General features: G+C 43.9%; 2 protein-coding genes across 3 annotated transcripts in view; one reads left to right on the top strand and one right to left on the bottom strand.

Annotated features, from left to right (window-relative positions):
- Positions 1-2,472: 2,472 nt before the first annotated feature.
- Positions 2,473-4,559, top strand: adrb1 (adrenoceptor beta 1). The gene has a single exon (XM_027024910.3). It carries the CDS (start codon positions 2,579-2,581, stop codon positions 3,767-3,769), a length of 1,191 nt encoding a protein of 396 aa, XP_026880711.1. The 5' UTR covers positions 2,473-2,578; the 3' UTR covers positions 3,770-4,559.
- Positions 4,560-10,200: 5,641 nt separating this feature from the next.
- The window catches only part of ccdc186 (coiled-coil domain-containing protein 186), an 18,880-nt gene continuing 6,585 nt past the window's right edge, over positions 10,201-22,495 (bottom strand). For both annotated transcript variants that reach the window (XM_027024851.3, XM_081698349.1), the window contains 11 exons: positions 22,440-22,495; positions 21,713-21,817; positions 21,273-21,371; positions 20,194-20,280; positions 19,894-20,036; positions 18,938-19,193; positions 18,508-18,697; positions 17,266-17,346; positions 16,696-16,915; positions 13,250-13,469; positions 10,201-12,480 (listed from right to left, as the gene is read on the bottom strand). The exon at positions 22,440-22,495 is cut by the window's right edge and continues 64 nt beyond it. In XM_027024851.3, coding sequence (XP_026880652.3) covers positions 12,397-12,480; positions 13,250-13,469; positions 16,696-16,915; positions 17,266-17,346; positions 18,508-18,697; positions 18,938-19,193; positions 19,894-20,036; positions 20,194-20,280; positions 21,273-21,371; positions 21,713-21,817; positions 22,440-22,495 — 1,541 coding nt within the window. In that variant the 3' untranslated portion in view covers positions 10,201-12,396. The remainder of the gene's footprint in view (positions 12,481-13,249; positions 13,470-16,695; positions 16,916-17,265; positions 17,347-18,507; positions 18,698-18,937; positions 19,194-19,893; positions 20,037-20,193; positions 20,281-21,272; positions 21,372-21,712; positions 21,818-22,439) is intronic.

Here is a 22,495-nt window from a genome sequence, read left to right as displayed (position 1 = left end):
CACCTTCCCACAATATCATGGAAAATGGCAGTGTAGTTCTAATGCAATCCCCACCGAACATTAAATATTCTACCTCAGCTTCAAATGCATGAGTTCATTATTTATTCAATTATTTGCAATGATAAGAATGGGTGTTCCTCACTGAGAATGAAGGAGGAGAATGGAATAATAATGGAGTCAGTATGAGCTCTGTATGGGGAAAATAGTGAAGGGGAAAATCAAAAAAGCACATTTTATTCTAGAGACACTGAGTTGCTTCTCAATTTTGGCTCAGTGGATTTCATTAAAATGGCAAGAACTTAAAGGTAATGAGAGTGTTCAGGAAGGACATTTACTGAAATGTTAATATTTGCTCTTGGCCAAAGAGTTTTTCGGTGTGTTCTTTTTGTGAACATGCGTGATACTGATGTCACTTGATGTCCTATTTTTTAAATAATCGCTTACTCTTTGAACCTGACATACACTGAACTAAGCTCTGTAGTAGTCACAGTATGATTTTACTCCTGTGTTACACTTTGCGTTCATAATTAATCTGTGCTCAGTACTATGAAAGGTTTATGTTCTGCCTCTTGTATGAGAGGGCATGTCATCCTGCATGACCATCACTGTACTGTCCATAAACACGAAGCTGTCTCTTATGATAAAGCGCTGATGCCCTTTGCTAAGGCCTCCATGCCGGTGTCAACACTAGGCACAGGGCCCTCCAGACCTGAAGCCGCACATGCTTTTTCTCAAAGGACATGCAACCTGCGTCAGCACAGTCATGCCTCACCCTCCTTAGACTCTGCAGGGACAGTCTCAGTTCGGTCTCTAACCAGCATAAATTTGCGAGTGACATTTGGGGTTACTCTGGGACACTTTCCAAAGCCAAGTGGCTCTTAGCCTACCTCAGTGCCCCAGCCTCTACTCTGAACCGACACCTCACACTATCATACGTTTCTTCCCAGATGCTCAACTCTGTAACACTTACACCATGCCAGACATTCTGCAGGAGAACAAACAGCCCAGGCAATGTGACAGGTAAACTTCCTATTAGAAACACTGAGGCCATTCTGCTCACAGAAATCCCAGCACTTTTATCAGATGGATTAAAACAATGACATAATGGGTGTCCCTTTAGACGTCTTGCCACTGCATTCCTCGGTGACTTACTGCAGTGCTGTGTTGTTCAATCCATTATGAAGAAACAATGACATTATTATTAATGTTGTTGTTGTTGTTGTTGTTTGTATCTCTTCCAAAATGTTTGTCTGTAGTAACGGGCCACATTCATTATGAAGGAGATCTGGACGAGAGGTGCTTTAACAACATTGCCGATCAGAAAAGAGTCGTGGCTGTCCACAGGTCCCAGACTCGCTGCGGGACGCTGGCACTGGAATGCAGACGTGAGAGAGCCATTATCCATGGCTGCAGCGCTGCTCCGGGCTGCCTGGCCTGCGCCCCTGCTCTAAGGAGGTGTAATTATGATTTTATCTAGAGTAACAGCTTCCTACTGCTGGAAAAAAACATCTCCCGCCGGACTGTTTCGGTTTCATAAGCAGAGTAAGCTCGCGACGAACTCTTTTTATAGCTTGGCTAGTCGCGATTTATCTTGGGAAAGTACTGGGTCGTGGTGGAAATTACGCACAACTGAATCAAGCATTGTGAGGCTTGTTGGGTTGTACCCTATCTGTCCTAAGATTCAGTAATTGCTTCGCTCTGTCAAGCGGTTGTTGTTCTTCTTGTAGCTCCAGCAACTCCATGTTGGCCTCCATGAGTAGGACACCACAAGCATGTTGTGTCACTTTGATTGGCATTCTCTAGGGTCACCTTGCCAGTAATTTTATCAACAAGTTTACATAATTTGAGTGAAAATATTGTCATAGAGTTGTCTCTGAATAAACGTAGGTAAACCCCAGCCATTTACAGGAGCCTGTGTGATCTTTTTTTCAAGTTGATACAGATGAGCTTATCAGCATGTCGATGTTGTGCTAAGCTTTGTTCTGTAAGCTTCAGCCTTGCGTCATTGTGGCCATGGCAAAGACGTTTTGGACGCTATTTCTGAGGATAAAGCCCAGCTTAATAGTCAGCGAAATAACACCGGCTGACTGAAGTCGAAAGTGAGTTTATTTGTATTTACAGCGGCGCACAGCCCTACGCACAAGCCTGTTCATGATAATAATAATTTCTAAATAATAAAACAAGGTGGTATGGTATGGCAAGACAAAGTAAAATGGAGTATTGTAACTCTCACGTATCATGACCAAAGTGGTTCTTGGCTCGCGTGTTTTAGCGTCGCGTAAAAACGCAGCTGTCATCACAACGCATTAGAAGATGTTTGCTGTCAAAGTGTCAGGTACTCAAGGAAGTTTATCGTTTGGAAACAGACTTGCAATTTGCGAAGCTTGTGCAATTGGTTGATAGCCGACGTGATGTCACAGCTTTATTCATCTCGCAAGCGCTCCTAGGTTCAGACTGAGAGGTTAGGCGCTAGATGGAGCGCAACACGGATGGAATCACGGCGTGGTGGCGCGCAACGGAGGAGCGTTCGGAGAAGTTTGGGTAATTCTGTAAAATTCTCCGCAGAGCGCATCTTACCATGGGGGACGGTCTGCCGTCCGTAAACTACAGCAATGACTCTAAACGCGGGAAAGTGGACCTTAATGCTCCGGAACATGGCTTATCGGAACAGTGGGTTGTGGGAATGGGGCTGATCATGGGTGTGATAGTATTGATTACTGTAGTGGGAAATATATTGGTAATTATCGCTATAGCCCGGAATCAGAGACTTCAAACACTGACCAACGTTTTCATCGTCTCCTTGGCTTCTGCGGACCTGATTATGGGATTGCTTGTGGTTCCGTTCGGCGCCGCACTGGAAGTCAGGGGAGTATGGCTATTCGGAGGTTTCCTCTGTGAGTTCTGGATTTCAGCTGATGTCCTGTGTGTGACTGCTAGCATTGAAACGCTGTGCGTAATTGCAATAGACAGGTATATAGCAATTACATGGCCTTTTCGTTATCAGAGCCTTTTAACAAAATCGAGGGCGAAGGTGGTCGTGTGTGCGGTGTGGGCTATTTCAGCTCTGGTCTCATTCCCACCTATTCTGATGCACTGGTCGCGGGACGAAGAAGAGACGTCGTGCTACGACAATCCGGAGTGCTGTGACTTCGTTACCAATCGGGCTTACGCCATCGCCTCCTCAATCATATCTTTTTACATTCCTTTAGTGGTTATGATATTTGTTTATGCCAGAGTGTACAGAGAGGCTAAAAAACAATTGCATAAAATAGATAAGTGCGAAGGAAGGTTTTATAATAACCATGGTGTGTCGAATTATAAACCGAGCAGAAAAAGACCGTCTAAGATCCTTGCGATGAAGGAGCAAAAGGCGCTGAAAACACTCGGAATAATTATGGGTACGTTTACGCTGTGCTGGCTGCCGTTTTTTATCGTCAATGTCGTCAGAGTGTTTCATGCCGAAGTGGTGGACAAGAACCTCTTCGTGTTTTTCAACTGGTTGGGTTATGTGAACTCGGCCTTTAACCCCATAATTTACTGCCGAAGCCCGGACTTCAGAAAAGCTTTCAAGAGACTGTTGTGCTGTCCGAGGCAAGCAGACCGCAGACTGCACATCAGCTCCTGTGACCTTTCGCGCTGCGCCGGGGGGTTTGTGAACTCCATGGAGCCGAGTGTGATCAGGACATGGTCCAACTGCAACGACATAGACAGCAGTAGCTATAGTCTGGAGAGAGGAAGTAAAATGTCCCGTTCCGAGTCGCAGTTGTAATTTGAAGAAGTTGCAACTGTAATTTAAGGATTTCCAGTACAAAATTCCCAGTACAATTGCATAAGCATAATACTGTTAGAAGTTGACACCTTTACGCAGCCTACTAAAACTGCGGTCGGGCTCTAGTTCGAAAAAGGGAAAGAATCAAGAGACTTCTTACAACAACCACACGAGTGCAGTGACTGTGAAGAAAAAGAATGCTTAAATGTCGATTTGTTACGATGTGTTTTGAGCACTTGCACTGTATCAACCTCTTCATTTTTAAAGCAATTTTTCACTAAACTGTCAGCCATCATATTGTGCATAGGAATGTGACGTTGTATGAAATCTTTTTCCTACAGCCTTACTTTACCTCATACCTAAGAAATGTGCAAATTGTACGAAAGGAAGTTGTTTATATTAAACAACCTTGTCAAACTGTCAGTATTTATTTGGTACCAAGTACAGCTGATAGTGCGGTAGCGTGTTGAGCTGCCAGCAGGACGTGACATCATAATGGGAACTGTGATTCATTGCTGTTTGCACCTTCTATTTTGTCTAACGCGAGCTGCTTCTTTTCCTTTTACATGTCATATCACTATTTAATATTTTAATATGACATTTTGCCTACTTATAAAATCGATCCTAAGTGTTCCATTAATTGACGCACAAACCGGTCTGGTCCAGTTTTATTTAGCACATTTCCTTCCAAACTCCATACAGTCGATTAGTAATTTGTGTATCAATTCCTCATGTAATGTATAGAGTCGTCATGTTTACGAGTGTGCAATAAAATGTCCTGTTAAAAACACACTGTCTCTCTCGGGTTTTTTTTCTTTTTCTTTTTTTTTTTTACTGAATTAAATTTAGGTTTCCAAGGTTACCTTACCTTTCATGCTTTGTTTAATTACCATTATGCTGGCTTTAAATATAAATAAGTTTATTTATAATCACCGAGACTGAAATTTAGGCTATCACACTTAGAGATTCAAAACCTAATCTGTTTATAATTAAAAACTGAAAGAGTCCTATTCAAAGCCCCATCAGTTGTCCTGCTTATGCAACTACATCCATTATCACGCTTCGTTTGATAGGTCTGATTGTTGCACTGAATGTGTCTCAAATGAATAGGGTATTCAGCAAAACTAGGCTTTATTTCAGACTGTAAAGCTTGAACTCTGTTGGTCAATCTTATTGAAATTCGCTGACTATTAAGTTGGGCTTTATCATATAATACTATGATACCAAGCACTTTGTTTTCAGTACATATGAGGCTCCTCTACCTTACAATTCACTGGTCTATGCACAGTGGTCAAACTTCACATTATAAAAGGACTCAAACTCAATATTAGTTCATTCAGCTGGAACTGAGTTGTCATTTTGATATATCCTATGGGATCTTCCTTTAAGCAACCAATAATATTGACTATTTGCATAGATGCCCAAATTACTTGACTCTGGAAGATGTACGTTACTGGGGGAAGGCAGAGTAAGTGAAGTTTCACAGTATAAACCACAGAACTAACCAATCCCAGCAGAATCTAAAAACCATTTCAGTCTACTGTAAATAACTAGGTGTAAGCAGTTGTAGGTGTATGCAGTAGCTCACAAGGGAACATCTGATTTGAGTCCAGCTGTGCGCTATTAATCATAGCAGGACTGAACGTTTTAAAATACATTAGCGTTTTGAGCTGTCCCCAGAGCGCTATTGCAGTTAAAACCACTCTAGACAGGCTGAGAGGAATATGGCTGCTCCAATTTGCCTAATCAACCTTATTTCAATGACATTACCCACTCCAATACAGCGGTGCAGAATTTAAAAACCAACAACAGCCCTGCCTACATTACCAGCCTGCCCCTGACACCGTCCCACCTTGTTTTTAGTAATCATTCATTTGGCAGGAACCCTGGACCCAGGCTGATAGCACAGAGACCTAACGGACGTCGGTGCTTATGGCTCAAACACATGCAACATGCTTTAGATTAAATCCTTGCGAGACATGTTCTTCGCCTTTGCCACAACTGGGACCTATAACATCGCTAACTTGAGGCAAGGGGCCCTTTGGCAGCAATTGGTTTTGACAAAATTACAAGCAGACTTTACTTTGGAAACATTTTCTGCCTTACGGCCGTGGTTTTATTTTGTGGGTTTGTGTATGTGTATTAATATTGAGAAGTACTTCCAGGTTAAAAAAATGCCTTCCATTACATGACTGTAATCACCTTGCCTGGACCAGCACCAGTCTGTACACAAGGTCAGCCAGTGTGTGCCATTAATGCTGTGGAAAGATAAAAGTGCTCTCTGCTTTTCCTCTTCATGTCGCCCAGCAGCCGAACGTCGCTAGCTGCCTCCTGAGGTGGTGACGCAAAGGCACGCAGTATATGCTCCTGCATGTCTGGCTGACTTACGGAAATTCTTTACTGTTTCTTTACCGTTTCCACATGTTGGCGTCTATATGGGGTGCTGTTGAAGCCTTAACTAAACATGCACTATGCTGGGTGGATTCATCTTATATAATCGGTATTTATATTGTGTTGCCAAAAGTGAAATATTACTGTAGCTAAATTAACAGATAGTCAAATCACACTCCTATTATGGTGGCATTCGTATTAGGGCACACATCTAATACAAATATACATTATATATTACACTTGCTATATGCATATCAGAATAGTTCTGAGTGTTTTAAAAATTGTTTGCGACAAAGATTTCCACAAAGGTTGTATTTTGATATGATCGTATTAACTGCAGACACATAATACTAATATGCAAAGGTTTAATTATCTCTGAGAGAGTGACATTGCTACTGCCAAGATAACGGCACTGGTGAGAGACATTAACCATGGCTTATGAATTCACAGGAGGTCCTCCAGGCTGATGAGTTTCTGCGCGCCTTATCGGAAGACCTAAAAATAGCCTACCAGCTGGGTTTAGGCAATGGCCCGCTAGTACCATCAGCTGAGACAAGCTCTCTTAAACATGGCATATTTCACCATCTCAAGAAGCCACCCAAATGTCACACAGGTGAGTTGAATTTCAAAGATGCTTTTGTCCTTTATTCACTGCTACGCCAGCGTAACTAGCCACTAAGAGAGTGTGTGTGTGTGTGTGTGGGGGGGGGGGGGGGGGGGGTTGTTGTTGTTGTTGTTTTGTTTTTTTTTAAAAAAAAAAAGGTCAGAGAGTTGAGAGCGAGAGAGCCTGTGTTCAGTAATCTTGCTCAGGAAAAGCAAACAACCTAAAGCTTACCCGTAACCAGGCCTACTGAATGCAAATGCAAAGTATAACAGATTTTACAGTTGAGCTGCTCATCACTGAAAAGCTCTTCAGAGTAACAATTTGTCACAGCTATTTTAACTTGTTATATTATTCTTGTATTAAATGAACTATAGATTACTTCACATCTATTCTAAAACGAATGTCTCCCATGATAGTTGGGAACCTTTTCTGGTATACACTGGGTCAGATCTCTCAAGTATTCTAACGAAAGCATTTATATAAATTACTGTACCACTTTTGAAAATCAGCACAGACATTTATGTATGTAAGCTGGGTGGTTTTGTTTCTTTGTTTTTCTCCTTTATGTATGTGCGTTGAATGTTTGCTATGCTAAAATTAACAAACATTAATTTTAACATAGCAAACATTAAATTTATAAACGTAGTATTAAAAAAAAAAAAAGCTCTTCATGGTAAACAAGATTCCATTTAATTAGTCTTTAAAAAGAGTTTTTTCAACATCATCGAGAGACTCTTTGGAACGCATTGCATTGGTGATCTATATTGGAACAGCTCTTCCAAAGATATTCCTGTATATGCAAGGAGTTCCCCAGGTAGTAGAGAACTCTTTATCTACATATATTGACCTATACCTATTATAAGTGTGGGCCACTAGCGTACAGGAAACACCACCTAACTCGCAGTTAAATATGAGCCACCACCAAGCCTTTAGTGTCCTTCTGTAGTTTTGCTGAGAAAACACCTAACTTGCATAGCCCAAAAAAACAAACAAAAAAACCCCCCCAAAAAACCATGGTGCAATCAAAGGAACATTAAACAATACACACGTTCAGCTGTGCTCAGATTCAAATCTCAGCTGTGCTAAGGGCTGCCCGGATCTTCTGATGTCATTGACCCTTTTCTAACTAGGACAGAAGGCCACCAGTTTCTACCCAGACCCATATAGCACAATCTTCTCATCTGGTCTACTACATGGCTGTATGACAACATAACAGCTTTCTGTTCCAAGTGCATGGCCAGCAGCTAGCAGGAGCCAACTGTAAGAAAAACAACCAATCACTCTACGGTTCACATATCAAAGCTGCGGTGAGTGACAGCTGCACTGCTCCTGCTCATTTTACTGTCCTTGTACAGGGTCACACCACCAGTGTAAATTCAGTGAGGGCATACACCATGCATGTGACTTATTACTACACCTAGGGGCAAGGAGTAGACCACAGTACACACAGATGTGCTTCTTTTGATGATTGCCTAATGCTTTGTAATATTTCTTCTGACAATGAGAACACTGCTTAGTGAAGGTCCCACAAAACAATATAATGCGTGTTAATGCACCTCGTCAATGATACTGCCATTTGCTGAGTCTTCTAGTCATGGCACATCTGTCTGCACCAGCTATACACTAACAGAACCAACAGGTTTGTGCAATCCTGCTTGACCTAGAAGATCCAGTAGAAGCTGCATGCCAGAGCCACATTTTTAATTCCACTCATCCTGATCAATTTGAATGCTTCTGGTATAAAGACACTGAAGTGAACAGCTGAACATGTGTCTGCCCTGGACCTTGTGATTTGCATAAAGGATTTGCAATATATTCAGACACCAGGGAATATAATCAGGCCTCAGGCCTTTACTCCAATTCTCAGTTAGGAAATCAAACCAACAATCAAGAGGGCCCTTAAGAAGATTCTTAATAACATGTTTAAATATAGATTCTGGAAAAAACATAAACTCTACTACTGCTCGATCTCAGTGACGCCTTTGACCCCATAGATCATAAAACACTTAGACAGATGTGAGAACTAGGGTGGGCTCTCAGGAACAGTTCTAGTTTAGGTCATACCTTTGTAGCAGGAGCTAGCAGGACTGGGCAAATATGAATCTGGGAGGACGCATATGATCTGTGGTGTACCCCAGAGTTCAGTTGCTGGGCTTCTTTTATTCAATTGATATGTTTTCCTTTGTCCAAATACTAAAAGCTACAGAATATCTGATCACAATTAATAAGCTTTATTTGGCTTTATATGCCAAATGACTATAGTTCCATTGGCTCATTCTGTCAGTGCCTTGAACATATTACAAACTGAATGTGCCAAAATATCCAGCAGCTAAATAAAAATAAAAATGAGACTGTCTTAACTCTAGTGAAGATATGAAGATAGATGTGAAGTACTACAAAACATGCACTTCACTGTTCATTGCCATTCTGACTCCCTTCACACACACACACAAAATTATACATAGAGAGATTAATAGTTATGAGAGGTAGTTATAAAACAGCAATTAAAATAAATTGCCTACAATTTTTACATGTACATAATTATTATTTCTTGTTTTCTCATGGCATTACTGATAATGGTCGTTTTGATTATCTAACCACACAGCAAGAAATTGTCAGGTGGTTGAAATATTATGCTCAAATTTACACACTCCAACCAGACACATTGCTAGAGCTCTCACTATAAGAATGGAACACATCACCCCAGTTTTGAAATCTTTACCTTGACGCCCAGGCTTCTAACAGAATAGCTCATGCGGTTGAGCAGTGAAGCACTTAGGGTGTTAATACCAGCAAGGTGCTAATATCACCACAGTCCAATTCCAAAGGGAACATGCTGTCATAATGATGAATACGCAAGTCACTCTGGTACAGCAATTACAGATGCTGTTAAAGCTACGGCCACCATATCTGTCTGGTATGCCTAAACGTCATAATTCAAGCAGACTTCACTAGGAAGTTGTCAGTCAAGCATGCTTAAGGTAAAGCTTAAACAGAGAAGCATTTAGCTTCAATGCTGCTCTTAGATGGAGCCACCTGTTAGAAAATCTTAGATGCCCTTGTTGGGCATTTTTAAATTGAAACTGAAAACCTACATATTTAGTCTAGTTTTCAGTTTGGTTTAAGGCAGGTTTTTTTAGCTCTCAGGGACACTAGTGTGTGCTGTTCTTTTTATCTCTTCTCTCCAATCTCTTACTTTAGTTACAAGCTTTATTCCTAATGTACTTCAACTCAAACTGTGTTTTATTTTGACTTCATTTTTTTTTTTTTATTAAAGCAACTGTCTTTGGCACTTTATTTGTAAAGCTTCTTGAATTACCTTGTGTATTAAATGTGCTATGTAAATTAACTTGCCTTGACACCATCAGACATGCACATTTTGTAACCACGATGCCAAGCGTGAATTCACTTAAATGAAAACTGTCTCAGGCAGATCCAGTGGACATAGCCAGCTTTAATTCCCCATATGCACCATATGTACACAAAGGAATCAAGATTCATAGCTTTAAAAACATTATATATAATTTTACATGACATTGTATCTACAAATTTATAATCAGTTTGACTGACTACACAATCAAACAGAGCATAGACAGACCAGCAACAATTTTTTTCTTTTTTCTTCTGGATCAGTTACAATTCACCACTCACGAACATTCTTCATAATGCTTGTCATTTCATACTTCAAAAGAGAATTTCTGAGGGACATTTAATAAATTAAGAAATGGCCCCTGAAGAAGTATTGACAGATTTGACAGTGTTAATCCTGGAGTTCTGGGTTCAATGCAAATATGTTATCCCAACATTGCATAAATATTTTCTTTATCTGCAGGGAACGTCAGTGACGTGTTCAGGCTGACGGAGTGTGAAGGGGGAAGCTGCAGATTCTGCATTATGAAGCTCACAGCCCTGGCCCTGGGCTGAGCTCAGGGTGCAGTGTAGTATTAACCCCACTTGGTGGCTTCTGGATGCGGGTCAGTAATTCCTGTGTTTAGGTGGGCATGACACCAGGGGAAAGGCTGTCAATCAGCCGTGAGGTGGGTTTCTGTACATACTCTGTGCCCCACATGATCGTTCATCCTTTTGGCTTCTGCAAGCATGTGCAGAATAAAGATGAATGAAAGAAGCCAATGAGTAGCAGGCGATGAGGAATTCTTTCCCAACACTTCAGAGGGCGGAGCAGGAACGTGTAGGCTATCATCTCCCCACGGCTTCAGAACATGCCCTGTAAAATACAGGCATGGGGACTGGAACCTACCAGAGGATTCTGATATGGACTAAGGAACAGTCGCTGTGATCATCACAGCTCAGGCATGTTTTGTAATGCCAAATACTGAGGGGAGGAAAACATAATTGCACTTATGCCCTCAAGATTTAAATGTTTCCTTCAGTGAATTGGACTTTCCCACTTATCTCTAAGCACAGCTAAACGAGAAACTGTGACACCAATTTTTTTTTTTAAACAGGGAAACTGTGTGTTTGTGTGTGTGCAAAAAATATCAATACTGAGTTTCTACAGAGAACAAAAGCAATGTTGAATAACTCTTCTAGCAAGACAAAGGGAAAAAAATGTATCCAATAAGAACTTAATTTAGACCATTCACTAGAATAAATAAATGATGACCAGATACTAAAGATCAACCCTAGACATATCCAGATATTTTAGATATAGATATTGTGATTAATGTGAATTATTCTGTAATCAGACGCTTAATATGGGCAAAGTGGAGGCACTGTATTTTTTGGCATGACACTCCTTGCTTAAGTGCTGTACACAGGTTGTGGAGAGAAAATGGCCCACAGGCGGAAGAGAACCTTTTGGAGAACAATGTCCCCTCTCAGGCTAGAACACGTGGGAGTGTGCATTAGAGGCTGCTCGTTACACAACACATTCAGTAATTGGCACATATGCATCATGGTCTCTATGCAGTGAGATAATGAGGAGAAACAGGTTTGGAGTAGTCCTCCTCTACAATGTACCATTACCCAGTGAATCCCCTTTTTGTTCAATAGGTCTCCATTAGTAGGGTCAAGTACTTTCACTTCTTCAAGGAAAAATTGAAAGGTACCAACAACAGGAGGCCCATTCTCTCAACCATTAATTATTCCATTCATTCATTCGTTCACCTTCAAGGTTTTGGACATTTTCAAGTCATTGGGTTTAAGATTGTGCAAGTTTGCTGTGAGCTTTGGAGACTTGCTCTGCAAATGTGGGGCAGGTGCAGCAGCTACATTCCATAAAGCAGCTCACGCTGGACATGTGTGTGAGCACGTGAGAGCAGAGGTGAGGTGTGCAGCTTGGTGGAGCTGTGGATGTGTGTGTGTGAGGCAGTCAGCTAGAGAGGAGGAAGGTCTGACACTAAGCAGATGGAGGCAAGCGGAGTCCTCCGAGAGGTCAGTCTCTTTCTGGCAGGTAGGGAGCATGCTTACGTGTATGTGTTTCTGTGTGTGTTGGTGAGATGTCTTAGTTCTCTGACAGCCTAGGGGCTTGCCAAAATAATTGGTCCTTTAGAGCACCTGAACTCCTGTAAACTCGAACGGTATTCTGTAGCGTCTTCCCCCGCCGCACGGTCCACTCAGACACATGCTCTTCTCCTCCTCCACACAGTCCACTCCTCTTTGAGCACTACGGTCACTTTCTGCTGGCAACGTGTTCGTGGGGCCGCTGCTGTTTAATGAGTCTCTCAATCTCTGAGCCCAGCGTCTGGAGATTTTCCTGTGGAGGGGGAAATGCATCACACTGCTTTGATACTTCCCTACGCCAGTCAAGCATCAAGCCACAGTCTCAAGCCAGAGTCACCAAAAAGAAAACTCTAGTAGGATGGTGCGAGAGAGGGGAGAGAGTGTGTGTGCGCGCACACGTGAGCTCATCCGAGGATAACAACGTCTGGATGTAGGGATGCAAGTATGGTTCCTTGTGGCCTTGTTCTGACAGTCTGAATATCATTTTTTAATATTTTGAATCTCTCTACTATTATATAAACATATCTTTCCTCTCACTGGAGTACCCCTGCCTCAAAATCCCCCTCAATTTCCCAGATCTTTCTGCTGATGCATCCCAACCCTACTCCCTTAAAGCTCATGGCTGTGTCCATGACGTGGATCACAGCACTCTTTCTATACGGCAGCTTCATGTCTAGTGGAGAGAGTTCCGTTCGCAGCGGCCTGGTAAGCCTGTCCAGCGTGGGAACACACCCGCCGTGCCTCAGCCATCAATCACCACTTCGTTTCTGATAGTTATCACCACAACACCCAGCCACATAAATGCAGCGATTCCATCAGATATAGCTCAGAGGAAGTCGTGCTGTACTAACTCCTGAGAGAACCATATACAGGCAAATGATCACATACTTCAACTTAAATGGGAATGTGAGAAGCGAGTGGGTAAGCTGAGAGACGGCTGAGGTGGCACGTAGGGGGGGCTGTCTCTGTGTGTGTGTGTGTGTGTGTGTGTGTGTGTGTGTGGGGCGTGCTGGCCATGGCACCTTCAGGGTGATGTTCTTCAGCAGTGTGTCTTCCAGTACTGCCTGAAGCTTGCGGTTGATCTCCAGCGAGAGGTCGAGGGTGAGGCCGCTGTCGGCCGGATGCGAGGTGTACAGCGAGGCCATGATGCCGCCCCTCTTACTGAGGTGTGCTTTGTTAAAATCCGATGCCTCAGACGAGAGGGCCCCGGACTCCTCTCTCAGCACGTAGCTCTGGATAATTCTGCAGGACAGACACAGACGGCACATATCACAACTCCCTTTCGATTAGGACGGCCCCTCCCCTTTTCACCTAGAGCGACTCTCTGCAAAAGTCGCGTCCATGTTTTCAGTTTTGGCTTCTGCTCAACCAGAGCCACTCTCATGATTAACTCCTGATCTTGAAACTGACCTTTATAAGAAGTGCTATGGGTGCAAGTGTGGTTATCAGGAAGCCAAGACAGCATGCGATGCATGTAAATGTACAGACCAAATTCAATTCCTAACAGTCTACTGTGCATGTGTGTTTGTGCTGGTTATTAGACAGAACCAGACTCTGAAATCCCCAGAACAACAAGTAGCATCTTTTGGCTACATATTACCAAAATGACAAAATCTGATTTATGCCTCAAGACTCAGGTTACTAAAGCCTAATTTATTTAAAAGTGACACAGCTCAAACAGAATGGAGAGAGGGGCACTTCAATTTCAAACCATTATTGTCTGCTGTTATTGTTGCTCATTATGTTGCCTAAATATGTGGAAAAGGAAATTGGGAAAGGAACAGCTAAATGGTTCTCTCTTATCGACAAGCTAAAGACGGGGGCACAAACCCTTTATTTTTAAGACTCTCTTTAGCCCATCTCTCCTATTCCAAACCCTTTTTAACCATGGTGACGCATGGCCCACATAAAAGGCCAATTCAATTTTGTGCTTTATTCAGACCGTGGCTCCAGACAAAGACATTGGAGGTCATACTTGTAAAGGTCTCTGTCTCAGAGCAGACATGTACAAGGGGCTTCCCAGTTTTTGAACTTCTCATGTTGTCTAATTTTGCAACTGTCTGAATTTTGCACATTAAAGCAAACAGATTTTTTTTTTTGGGGGGGGGTTGTTATTTCTGAACATGTTGATTTCATTGTGTAAGTCAGAAAGAGTCTAACCAAGAGTCTACTCAAACCAGGTAGCAAGGAAGCACGTAGATTACACAACAGGATGGAAGAGCACATAAAAAAATAATCACACACATTCAGATGAAATCACTGGCACAAAAACAGATCTGCTTACCTTAAACTTATCTTAGGCCGGTTTGGACCCAGTGTCCATCACGGTAGTGTTTAACAGAACAAAATGAAAAGAAATTAAATGTTGCCTCCAATTTAGTGACTTGCATTCGAAGGGGAGGGCCACAGGCACATGTGTTCAAAAATCTGCAGAAGGTGGCCATGTTCTCTGGGGAGGAGCTAATTAAAGTGTAGAGTAATGGGGTTCTCACCCCCACAGTTTTAGTGACAACTGGTAATGCTACTTTCCAGTACTAGTTCAGAAGCACATCAATAGCAGCATGCCCTGAAATGACTTGACTGCCTGTTACTATATAAAGCTGCAGTCAGGGCAGGATGGCATGGCCTGATTCTCTCCTGTAGCAAGAACAGAAAGCGAGGACAGCAGCAATGACAGTAGGCTGGCCAGAAACACACCCACACACACCCACCTACCCGCACCCGCACACACCCGCACCCACACCCACCCGCACCCACCCGCAAACACACCCACACACCCGCACCCACCCGCACCCGCCCCCACACCCACACACACCCACCCGCACCCGCCCCCATCCGCACCCGCCCCCACACCCACACGCACCCGCCCACCCGCACACACCCACAACCACCCGCACACACCCACGCATACGCACACACATGCACGCATACGCACACACATGCACGCACACACGCTTGCTTTTAGGCAACTTGGGACTTGGGGAGGGAGGGCAAGACGCTTCAGTTGTAGCCTGATTGATGTGTCAGTTCTATTACCGTTTTAAAAACTCATCATACTCAGTCAACTCGACTTTCAGCACTGGAGAAAAATGTCCTCAGGTGACAACTTGATTAGCCACAAACTACAACTAAACCACCAACAACAAAAGGGAAAGTATTAGAATAAGATTTAAAATTAATCTGACCCCTGTATACATACTCACAAAGAAAAAGTGACCAATTATACAGTTTTATTATTTAATTCTTTTATATATAGTTAATATTTAGTTAATATTAATTCTTTTATATATAGTTAATAGAAGCTATTGAAATATACGTGTATGGAAAACGCACTTTAATTTCACTCCGATATAATGCAGTACTATGTATTCATCCATGTAGGCAGACACCATAGCCATTTAAACAATTGAAAGCATATGCAAATTCGACACCTAACATGATCCTAGTTCTAACATCATTTCTGTCCTGGCCTTGATAAAATATCCTTACAACCCACTCAGTTTTCTCTCTTTGGACAAATAAGACACATCATCTTGGTCATTTGGGAAATGTTATCAAAATCAACTGAAGTTTAATCCTCTGATTAATTCACTCAAGTAAACCATACTGACACAGAGTAACACTAGTATGACATTCTACTCCTGACTTCAGAGCAACCACAAAGAGAAAAACAACACAAAATATCTTCTTGTTATTTCTGGATATGGCTATAAAAGTGGATATTTTAGCAGAGAAAGCTTGCTTGCGCAAAGATCATTAAAGGCGACTAAATTATGTTTGTCCAGCATGAGGTACATCTTTGATTAGAACTGATGACAGAGTCAGCATCAGTCAGGAGTAATGACCATCAGTAATTCAGCCAAAAGCTGAATGAACAAAACCATTTCTGCTACTTATTACAGTACTTTTCTCAGACACTGACTAACAAATGTCTCTCCCATTTCTGTGTGTCAACACAGCTGTGGCCTAATTCTACATTTGCTGGGTGCATGAATATGAATTAGACATCCTTAGGAACCTCTGTGATGCATCATTTCCCTAAAACGGACAAGTAGGAATATCCACCATTATCCAACAACTGCACAAGGCGCGTGCACGCACGCACGCACGCACGCACGCACGCACGCACGCACGCACACACACGGTTATCAAGGTTAGTTACAGGTAATGTAAGAAAAAGGAAAAACAAAGGAAAGAAGAAGTGAGCCTCAGCCTGCCTCAGTGCCCCTGAAGCACAGGCTGAGGGAGTCAGCATGGCAAGATACGACAGGCAGGCAAGCAACACCATGCGGCATGGTCCATAACATCTAGAACCAAAGCTCTGAGGGCCTCTGATCTCTGTGTGGCACCTCTGCTTTCTAAGACTGCTTTAAAAGGCTTCACATAAAGCAGTGACAGGACCCGATCAGAGTCACCACTGAGTTTTACTGCAACTCCTCTTTTCACCGCCCTGCAATCTTTCACTCACTTTGTCTTCTTCCTGATCTCCTCCACCAGCTGCTTAATGTGGTCCTCCAAGAATTCGATTTTCTCGTTCTTGCGGGCGTGTGCTTTCTGCAGGCGCACGATGCGCTCCACCAGCACGGCCTTATCCACCTCGGGGAAGCTGTCCACCACCACCACGGACGGACCCGACTGGTTCTCCGGAGAGCGGTCGTCCGTACTGCTGCCTCGGGCGTTCAGAGAGCCTGAGAGAGAGACAGAGACAGGGTGCCTTCAAACGCACAGAGACAGTTAAGAAGCAAAAGCTCACTCAATGCACTCAAGAGACAAATTACATCATACTGGGAATGACAGTCTCACAGAACAGACAGCAGTCACTCACACCAAGAATAAAAGGCCAAGCTTCCTCTAGAGTAAGATGGAAAGAACATACAGGCTGATGGAGAGAAATTCTGGAGAGACTCAAAGACAGACAGCTCCTCTGCAAATACGAGAATTTTGCAACTTATGCGCTGGCTGGCTGTGAGCAGGCCAGCTGAGGCTGAGTGGGAGCGCTGTGGGATGGTGTTGGGAGGTGGTGGTGCAGGCGCTGTACCTGAAGAGCTGGAGCGACTGCCCATGCTGCTGCCCTCCCGATCACAGCCCCCGTTCTCCACCTGCTCCAGCTTCTTACGTGCTGTCAGACACACACACACACACACACACACACACACACACACACACACACACACACACACACACACACACACACACACACACACACACACACACACACACGACTAGTCCCTCTGCAGTCCGTTCAAGTCCGAACAGCTGAAAACACCACCCTCAACCCAAAAACGGCATCGATCGCCAAGCTAGAGACACATCTCCGCTAAGAATCTTATTCCGTGGCACCGGTAAGGGTCTGTGGCTGGGAATAAAGCTGGCACCCAGGGGGCGCCTCCTCACCACACATCAAACCAATTCAATTAAAACACTTCACTTTCAAGGTCCGGGCCTTGAGAAAAATCAGCGGGCGTCCCGGGGAGAAAGGGCAGAAATGGAGCCGCTTAAAAATATCTGCACGTGCTCTGCGCCTCCTCTTTAGGAGCAGGTCTCCAGACACTCGCCCCTCTCAATACCTTCCTTCTTTTCCTCCTCCTTCGTAGCAAGGCCGGCGTGAAACGGCTCCATGGCCTAACCCAGCATTCTCCTGCAGCCGTGGCGAGGCGAGAGCACCTCAATCCGTTTGCTCCTGCTGCGCGGTTCCGGTGCCTTACCCCCCACCCCCACCCCCGAGAGCTCCAATATGGTCATATAATTATCAGCTGCACCCCTGGGAGAGGGATGCTGACGCTCCATTATAATAACAAATGAAGCACCACATACAGAAGCCCCGATGAGCGACATGAAATGCATAAACATCTGAGCGTTCTGCAGATGCCTTAGTTTTGTCAAGTTCTTGTTTCAATGAGCAGATCCTCTGCTCTCAGACTATGAAACACACTAGTGTTAACAACTAGGCTCTTTCGACAGACCCCCCCCCCCACCGCAACCTAAATATGCTGCCCACAATCTGAAAATTAAACATGGTCTTAGATGTCAATGACTTGAAAAGAAATTGAAGGAAACCATCACATCAAATCGCTGGACTGGATTAAGTCTTACAGCCACTAACGCGCTGAAGCAGCTGACAGTTTAGTATGTGAATGGTACACATACTATAACACCACACTTATGGAAACATACTGCCAACGGAGTGGAAGAGACCCAGGCCTTCCGCAGAATCGAATACAGCGGCATTAAATCATGCCGTGATTGTGGCCGTGTCCCGGAGGACTGCTGCACCCCTCACCTTGCGTGAGCTGCTTGGTGAGGTCCTTGATGTTGGCCGCCTGCTTCCTCTTCTGCGTGACCAAGTCGTCTCTCAGTTCCTCCACGCGTGTCGCCAGCTGAGCCGCCTCTTCCTGCAGGGCTGCCCGCTCGGCCTGCAGAGCCTGCACGTCCTCCTGCCTGTTCTGCTTCTCTCTCTTCAGCTTGGCAGTCTGAAGACACACACACACACACACACACACACACACACGAGCATCTGGTTTGCGACCGATGACGCACATTGGGTGGCGTTTTAAAAATGTATGCCATTGGAAACAACAGCTTTAATGGCATGCACAATGTCGCCTCCATTACTGTCTTAGATGGGAAAGGGACATCTAAAGTAAGACAGAACCCTTTCTGTGTCTAATGTAGCGGAACATGCGCCGCGGCGGGTACAGGCGCAGACCCACCATGTCTGCGAGGCTTCTCTCGCTCTCCTCCAGCTGGCACTGCAGCTCTCGGGAGCTGGAGGCCAGGCGGTCCAGCTGGGCCTGGAGACTGTTGCTCTCCGACTGTAGCTGGGCGTTCTTGCTCGTCAGCCTCTCGGTGAAGGCCAGGAGCTCAGCCTCCCGCAAGCGGCCGCCCTGCACATCTCTCTGCAGGTCGGTGATCTGAGAGTTCAGGCCCTCGACCTCGTCCTTCAGAGATGCCATCTCCTGCTCAGTTCTGCCAGTCAACACACACAAGCATATACATGTGAGAGAAGGTGTGTGTCTGTGTGGGTGTGTACTGAGTGGTAGCCTCAGTAGTCACTTCAGTCAGGTGTCTGGTTTAGTTAGAACAGAGAGCACATTAGTTATTCTCCCAAGTCAAAGTTCACAAACTTATTTAAAAAACCTTAGTGAAGAGTGCATGCCGAGTGTGAAATCGTTCACAGCTATAAATAAACAATTTTAGAAATACACACACAGAGATATAAATAAAGGCGTTAGCTCCAGAGGCGAGCACAGGTTCTGTGATCACGCCCCAGTAGGAGCAGAGTGCGCCCTGCACATCTCTTCCCCAGCAGGGACCCACCAACCCTGGGGAGAGACGACTCAAGGGCAGTGAACTACGTAACTACGTTATTAATGCGCAGCCATGTTCATTAGGATCACTCTCACTGATGCGCAGCCAAATGAACAGAGGCTGAAGTGACACAAAGCGTGGCCTATAAAGCAGGCAGGCCCGCTGGTGCTAACAGCATCGCTGCATGGGGGCTCACACTTGTACTGCAGGACACCACAGGACCCGAGTGCCTGCAAACAGATGAGATGACCCTAGTGCTACAACAGCTTTGAGAGACAGGGTGGAAGTGGAACGGGAACATGGCTGTGGGAGTTGCTATGACAAATGTGTCAGAGGAGTTACCCCCCCACCCCCTTACTGCTGAAGCTGCTCCTCCAGACTCTGAACTGCCCCCAGCTTCTCACGCTGGCTCTGGATCTCTGACTTCTGCTTGTTGATTATTTCTCTGTATTTACACAGCTCGTCCTCCCACCGAGGCCTCTCATCTTCTAGACACTTCACCTGGGGTATGGGGGGAAAGGCGATATAGGAGAATAGGTGATTCTACAACCACAATTCTACAGCCATAAAAAGGTTATAAAAAGGTTGCTCATTGATTTCCTATCGCATTCATTTAGTAAATATAGATTGTTAATAAACCCTTTTTCTCTTCTCTCACCTTGGTTCGGAGAGTGGTAAGCTCATCCATGCCTTCTTTAAAGCTCCTCTTTAGATCTTCCAGCTCCTTAATCTTGGCTCGGTGCATCTGTCAGTCATGACAAAAGACACGTGATAGATGGAAACGTGCCTTCTCCAGTGTTCCACGTCCCATTACCCACCGGGCTCATCCCCCCGACCCCAATCAGCAGTGTGATGGCTGAGAAAGCCTTCCAGGCAAAACTAACTGGCTTTAATAAAGCTCATGAAATGCAAAGAATACTAATAATGATCACAAGCAAAAAAAAACAAACAAAAAAGACAGGGGTGTTGTATGGACTCTTGGTAGCTTGGTTTCGGCACTGGGTTCCTTCACATGGACACAGTAACAAAGTTATGGGAAAAGGTCCTCCATAACCCAAACATCCTGCTAGTTAGCTTCACCTCCATTCTAGGCAGGCACTTTGAACCAAAGAGCACAGAATGCTACTCCGCGACTCACTGAAAGCAGCTTGCAGCTGATTGGGTAATGTTGTACCGGTCTTCACCGAGAGTGACCTCACTGAGCACAACAAGGATGCATACGCGGTGTGTGAATTTTGTTTGTCTGAGAATAATGTTTTTGGGTTAATTAAATGTGAGCGGAGCAGAGGGCATTTTATAAATGCGTAAACGTGGCACGGTGTGCAAGTGCCTTCGACCCCGTGAGCGTGCTCCGTGTTGGTAAAGCTCAGGCTCATTACTCAGCAGGTTAGTTTGACTGAAAAGGGCTTATGTAGCAATGCAGGTACTTAAAAGCAGGTGGTGAAACACCACACAATATGAAGCTGGGAGAACTGGCACAAGTCCCAACATGGCAGCCTCTCAACGGACACGCGTGTCGAAATTCAAACATGCATGGGAAGGGAAAAAAAAGAAAAAAAGAACAAGATCTAGGACATTTAAAAATAAACTCTATAGGATATCCACGTGCTGCAGCAAAACACTAAATGCCTGTGCTGTTAAAGAGGTGCTTAAAGCTGTTCTTGCTGAAGGGGTTGTTGTGGGCGAGAGGTCGGGTTTGGGGTGAAGTCGGTGCGAGTACAGCGATGGGAGTTCTACCTCCTGTTGGTCTGTCTGTTCCTGCTTGTTCTTCTCCAGCTCTCCCTTCGTCTCCCGCAGCTTTGCATCCAGTTCATTGGATTTAATTTCCTCAGACTCCTAGAAAGAGAAAGAAATAATTTCACATTATGATTATGGAGCAATAGACTAATTTCCTCTAAAACAACGATAAGCACCACATTGTCAGTTCAAGATGTATTGTGCAATTTCTCTTACAGATGCTTGCAACAAAAGTATGCAATAATTTGAGAGTGAGTAAACAGTACAATTCAGTATAATTGTACACAATTTCAGCAATTCCAAAACTCTGCATCAAGATGAGCTTTCAAGCTTCCCAAGAAGCGATAGTGCCCTCTAGTGGATATTTGCTAATCTCAACGGTTCCATCTCGCTATTTTATTTAACATGCTTCTTTCAATATGCAGCCTATTCAGAAGTACCTGGTAGGTGCGAATCATGTCTTGGCAATTCTTGCGGATCTGCTCCGTCTCCTCTTTAGCCTGGGTCAGCTTGGCTACCGTTTCCTTGAGCTTGTCTTTTGTTTCCTATTTTAGAAGGAGATGGCTGATCAGAAGAGTGCCATAATGTATAAACATTCAAGTGCAAACACATGGGAACCAAATGGGTAAGTCGTTTTTAAAACAAATCTCTTAATGACTATAGCCTGTGTCCAAGAAAAAAAAAAAAAAAAACAATTTAATGTTCACCTTGTATTATTAACCTTTAATAAAAAATAAACGTAGTTATTTTTTAAATATTCAAAAAGCAAAAAGGAAGAAAGACCTCAAATACAACACTCAAAAACTCTGATATGCATGAATGACTGATGCATTTTGACTGACAAACTACTATGATTTAATGCTAAATGAATGGTATGTTTTTCACATTATCACAGCTTTAATCCATTATCTCTCCATTTAGTTAATCACAGATTCAGACTGAATGGCAGGACTGAAGGAAGATGGATGAATAAATCATATGATCTGTGGCTTCTTTAAAACAGCCAATCAAACAGACCAATCAGAACAGCTTGACACCGCAGTCAGAAGAACCTATTATTTGGTTTTGAATGCATTATTACTTCTCACTTTTAAAACTACACATGATGTCGGTATGAAATTTCCCTTCGATGTTTTTCTCTTCTCTTAACAGATTTGTATGGGTTACCTTATGAGCATCGCTCTCACTCTTCAGCTTGTTCTGGGCCCATTTCACTTTGATTA

Source organism: Electrophorus electricus, chromosome 15 (genome assembly GCF_041902795.1).
Source record: "Electrophorus electricus isolate QZ-2024a chromosome 15, ASM4190279v1, whole genome shotgun sequence".
NCBI lineage: Eukaryota > Metazoa > Chordata > Actinopteri > Gymnotiformes > Gymnotidae > Electrophorus > Electrophorus electricus.
The sequence above is the reverse complement of the archived record's forward strand: the minus strand, read 5'-3'. Positions and strand labels throughout refer to the sequence as shown.